Consider the following 5,443-nt stretch of genomic DNA (forward strand, 5'->3'; position numbering starts at 1 on the left):
GGTGGCTCACACCTGTAATCCTAGCACTTTGGGAGGCTGAGGTAGGCAGATGACTTGAGGTCAGGAGTTCAAGACCAGCTTGGCCAACATGGTGAAACCCCACCTCTACTAAAAATATAAAAATTAGTCAGGTGTGGTGGCACATGCCTGTAATCCCAGCTATTCAGGAGGCTGAGGCAGGAGAATCACCTGAACACAGAAACAGAGGTTGCAGTGTGCCAGGATTGTGCCATTGCACTCCAGCCTGGGCAAGAGTGAGACTCCATCTCAAAAAAGAAAAAAAAAAGGGAAAAAAGACCTGAGTAATATTAAAAAGGAGGAATTCTACAAAGTATTATAATAACTTTATTCATAATATATAAGTAGGATTTTACTAAAGCAGCTCTGGAAACAGAAAGGAATTAGTTAAAAAGTCTTTCCTAACAGACACACAAGGAGACAAGCCAAAGTTCCCTTGAGCTAAAATATGCATACTGCTGGTGGAAATAGAGACATCCTTCTTAGAAACATCAAATGTTCATTCTAAGATATTTTTATAAGCAAAAATTTCACCAAAACACACCATATTTATGAACTAACTCTGATATCTGCTGAACAAATATCCACTGGGAGCTTGTTGTGGACTATTCTAGAAAGTGGGAATATAGCAGTGAATGAGAAAAGTTGCCACTCTCCGAGATCAGAAGACAGAAATAGATGAAGAAACGCATACATAATTTGGGTGGTGCTCCATTCTTAAAAGAACAGTAAAGCAGAATAAGGGATTTGACAGTGACGAAGCAGGGCCTGCGCGTGGTGTGGAAAGAGGCTATTTGTTGTAGAAAATTTCTCAGAGGAGGGAATATTTGCACAAAAAGCCTAAATGAAGAGAAGGAAAAAGTGATACCAAGATTCCAATAACCAAGTAGGCAACTGCTCAAAAAAACTAAAACATAAAATGGATGTATTTTATATTTCATAATTTTTATACCTCTTTTCATGAGGCTTTAAAAGTGTGTAGAAGGTAGCAGATATCATTTACCTTTTCTTCCAGATCCCCTGAAGAATAATCCTCCTCTACAGGATGCCTGAAACATAGATTATGCTGATGCCACCACATCCACCAAAAACCCCACTATAGACGGTACTTAATCTGAAGAAATAAGGTAAGATGATGCAAATGACAGCCTTACTTGGCTTTGCAGTTAAACGAAAGCCCTACTAATGACGCTTATAACTGGGAAAACCTCACAGCATTGTAACACAGCATTTGATTAGCACCTAGTGAACTAGCTCCAACCCGTAGCTAGGATCCCTCGTGATGGGATTTGTGATGTCATAGTAAGGCTGCACACGTCACAGAGCTACCAAGGCCCGCATTCAAGACAGTTAATAAAGGGTTTTATTAACTGCTATATCAACTCTGCTCCTGAAAAATCAAATCTCTATACCACCTAGTTACTAACAAGCTAAGCAAGAAGTTGAAAACTATGGTGGAAAAAAGCATTTAAAAGAATATTTCCAATATGATAAAGCTAAAAATATTATAAATTGAATACCTGAATAAAGGTGTAAAATAGTCCACTTTAATTTTTTTCCTCCGAGACAGAGTCTTGCTCTGTCACCCAGACTGGAGTGCAGTGGCACCATCTTGGCTCACTGCAACCTCCGCCTCCCGGGTTCAAGCAGTTCTCCTGCCTCACCCTCCTGAGTAGCTGGGATTACATATACCACCACACCTGGCTGATTTTTGTATTTTTAGTAGAGACAGGGTTTCACCATCTTGGCCAGGCTGGTCTCGAACCCCTGAGCACAGGTGATCCGTCCACCTCAGCCTCCCAAAGTGCTGTCATTACAGGCATGAGCCACTGCGCCCGGTCCACTTTAATTTTTAAAAGTCGTATTTGATTGTGCTAAGTGAAGACAGATACAAAATGAAAAATGTAGTTGGTCTTCATTTCGGTATCTTGAGTGACTTCCTTCCCATTTAGGTATTTTTTGTTGTTGTTTCTGTTTTTTATTTTGAGACAGAGTCCAGCTTTGTTGCCCACTGGGGTACAGTGGACACAATCTTAACTTACTGCAATCTACACCTCCTGAGCTTAAGCGATCCTCCTGCCTCACCCTCCCGAGTGGCTGGGACTGCAGGTGCCCGCCACCACCCCCGACTAATTTTATATATATATATATATATATATATATATATATATATATATACATATATATATATATATAGAGTCTTGTTCTGTTGCCCAGACAGGAATGCAGTGGCGCAATCTGGGCTCACTGCAACCTCCACCTCCTGGGTTCAAGAAATTCTCCTGCCTCAGCCTCCCAAGTAGCTGGGATTACAGGTACCCAACACTATACCCAGCTAATTTTTTTTATTTTTAGTAGAGACAGGAGTTTCACTGTGTTATTCAGGCTGGTCTCAAACTCCTGACCTCAGGTAATCCACCCGCCTTGGCCTCCCAAAGTGCTGGGATTACTGGTATGCGCCACCGCACCTGGCCATAATTTTTTTTTGTATTTTTAGTAGAAACAGGGTTTCACCATGTTGACCAGGCTGGTCTCGAACTCCTGACCTCAAATGATCCAGCCAGCCTCCCAAAGTGCTTGGATTACAGGCATAAGCCACTGCACCTGGGCAAATTTTTTTTTTTAAGATAGTGTAGCTAACAAATTGCAACATCAAAGTAGTTAAATTTTACCTTAAGAATATCCGATGGGCCGGGCTCAGTGGCTCATGCCTGTAATCCCAACACTTTGGGAGGCTTCGGCAGGCAGATCATGAGGTCAGGAGATCAAGACCATCCTGGCTAATGTGGTGAAACCCCATCTCTACTAAAAATACAAAAATTAGCAGGCTGTGGTGACACACGCCTATAGTCCCAGTGACTTGGAAGGCTGAGGCAGGAGAATCACGAACCCTGGAGGAAGAGGTTGCAGTGAGCCGAGAGCGTGCCACTGCACTCCAGCCTGGGCGACAGGGCCAGACTCCATCTCAAAAAAAAAAAAAAAAAAAGAAGTTGCAGTGAGATCCTAAGCCAAAAAAGGCTCTTTATGCAACAGATCTCATAAAAGGGCAAACAGTATTAAAACTGCTCTTAACAGTAATACAGATCATTTCTAGTAATGAACAGGAAATGTTCATGCCAAAAGCTAGAAGCCAGAGAATGAATGTCTACAAACCACTTACCCAAACTTTCATGTTAAACTTTATCTCTAACATAAATCAACTCTTTATTGTAATATCTATGAAATAGTCAAAGTGTAATTCATATGAATTATTCTGATTATCATATTTCTTCTACCAATCACTTGGTATAAGTCTAACAAGTACTGACTTGACAAAAACCACCTTAGAAAAACAGTAATGATAAGCAAAATGTGGTACAATGTGATACAAGGCAATATTATTCAGCCTAAAAAAGTCTTGTCACATGCTACATAATGAATGAATGTTGAGGACATTATGCTAAACATGTCAGTCACCAAAAGACAAAATACTGCGTGATTCCACCTATAGGAGGTATCTAGTCAAATTCAGAGAAACAGAAAGTAGAATGGTGGTTGCTAGTGGCTGAGGGAAGGAGAGAGAGTTGTTTAATGGGTACTAAGTTCCAGATCTGCAAGATAAAAAAAGTTCTGGAGATCTGTTTCATAAAAATGTGAATGTACTTAACATCAGTGAACTGTGCATTTAAAAACTGCTAACGTGGTCAATTTTGTTAGATATTTTTCCCAGAATAAAAGAATTATAATAACTATGGCCCCAATTTTGATGGATATAATTAACTGGCTTTATGCCAAGAAAACACTGATTAAATTGATTTTACTAAATTGCAATGAGACTGATGCTCATCATCTTAAAAGATATAATTCTAAAGCTCTGGATTCTCGTACTCCTGCCCCGAGAATTAGAGTACAAATAAAATGGCTGTTGGTGCTATTGTATTTGTACCCTACTTCTCGGGGCAGGAATGCAAACAATTCCTAATGCATCAAAATGAGTAAAATTTAAATTTTCTATGACTTCACACATCCGGGTCAGAAGCTGAATTGGGATCTAAATTTGAAACTATCTTCTCTGCCACTGAATAATGGAGTAACAGAATAATGGTGTATATGTATATATATATATATATATATCTGTAGTCCATATAAACACACACATAAATTGCCTTACAGTAGTTATATATAGAGACAGAGAGCATATATTTATTATTACTCTTAATGAGCTATGGATTTTTCTAGGTGATGTTCTCTGAAATTTTGTCTGGTTCAACACTGAGTGCCTGTGCATTACAGGTGATAAATGGTGGAGTGGTCAATGGACTCTAAACCCACATTGCCTGGGTTCAAATCTTGGCTCTGCCTTTTCTAGCTGTGTGATCTGAAGCAAGTGACTCAGATTCTCTGTGCCTTGCTTTCCTCAACTGCAAATGGGAATGAAAACAATACCTTTCTACAGGTGCTGTTCCAGTCAGTGAAGATTTAGTCAGTGTGTAAGGCACTTAGAACTGAGTCTGGCAGCCAGGCACAGTGGCTCATGCCTGTATTCTCAGCACTTCAGGATGCCAAGGTGGGTGATCAGCCTGGCCAACATGGTGAAACCTGCCATGCTGGCCTCCTGCCGAGGAGTTTGAGATCAGCCTGGCCAACATGGTGAAACCCCGCCTCTACAAAAAATAGAAAAATTAGCTGGGTGTGGTGGCACATGCCTGTAATCCCAGCTACTCCGGAGGCTGAGGCAGGAGAATTGCTTGAACCTGGGAGGCAGAGGTTGCAGTGAGCTAGGGTGGTACCATTGCACTCCAACCTGGGCAACAAGAGTGAAACTCTTTCTCAAAAAAAAGAAAAAAGAAAAAAAAAACACAACAGTGCCTGGCACATACTGAATACTCAACAAAAGCTCACTTTTGTTAATTTTATTATTGCTATATTTTATTCAAATAATTTGGTAAACAAAGTACAGCTTACATAGCATACCTGTATATTAAACCCTTTGATTTGGAAGGATTACAAACTTTTTAAAAATCTTCCCCAAAATGGAGTCAAGGAAAGAAGAAAGACTTACATAAAAGCAGATGTTATAATCATTTTGACAAAACATGTGATATAGTTTGGATGCTTGTTCCCTACAATCTCATGTTGAAATGTAATCCTCGATGTTGGAGGTGGGGCCTGGTGGAAGGTGTTTGGGTCATGGAGGAGATCCCTCACAAATGGCTTGGAGCTGCCCCATGGTCATGAGTGAGTTCTTGCTCTGGTAGTCCTGAGAGCTGGTTGTTGAAGAGTGTGGCACCGCCCCTCTCTCTCCATGTGATACCTTGGTTGCCCCTTCTCCTGCTGCCATTTGAAGCTTCCGGAGGCCTCCCCAGAAGCAGATCCTGGTGGCAGCTTCTTGAGCAGTCTGCAGAACTGTGAGCCAAAACAAACTTCCTTTCTTTATACATTATCC

The 5,443-nt window shown here is 40.7% G+C and overlaps 1 protein-coding gene across 20 annotated transcripts in view; it reads right to left on the reverse strand.

Annotated features, from left to right (window-relative positions):
• CREM (cAMP responsive element modulator) overlaps positions 1 to 5,443 on the reverse strand; it is an 83,075-nt gene that overhangs the window by 42,022 nt on the left and 35,610 nt on the right. For 3 of the 20 annotated variants that reach the window (XM_017535338.2, XM_017535334.2, XM_017535332.2), the window contains exon 1: positions 1,022 to 1,114. The exons of 16 other annotated variants lie outside the window; for them this stretch is intronic. In XM_017535338.2, coding sequence (XP_017390827.1) covers positions 1,022 to 1,099 — 78 coding nt within the window. In that variant the 5' untranslated portion in view covers positions 1,100 to 1,114. Of the gene's footprint in view, positions 1 to 1,021; positions 1,336 to 5,443 lie in introns of those variants that run through there. One more of the 20 variants, XM_017535350.2, reaches the window with a different exon arrangement.

The sequence above is a fragment of the Cebus imitator genome, unplaced genomic scaffold, assembly GCF_001604975.1.
Source record: "Cebus imitator isolate Cc_AM_T3 unplaced genomic scaffold, Cebus_imitator-1.0 Scaffold92, whole genome shotgun sequence".
Lineage (NCBI taxonomy): Eukaryota > Metazoa > Chordata > Mammalia > Primates > Cebidae > Cebus > Cebus imitator.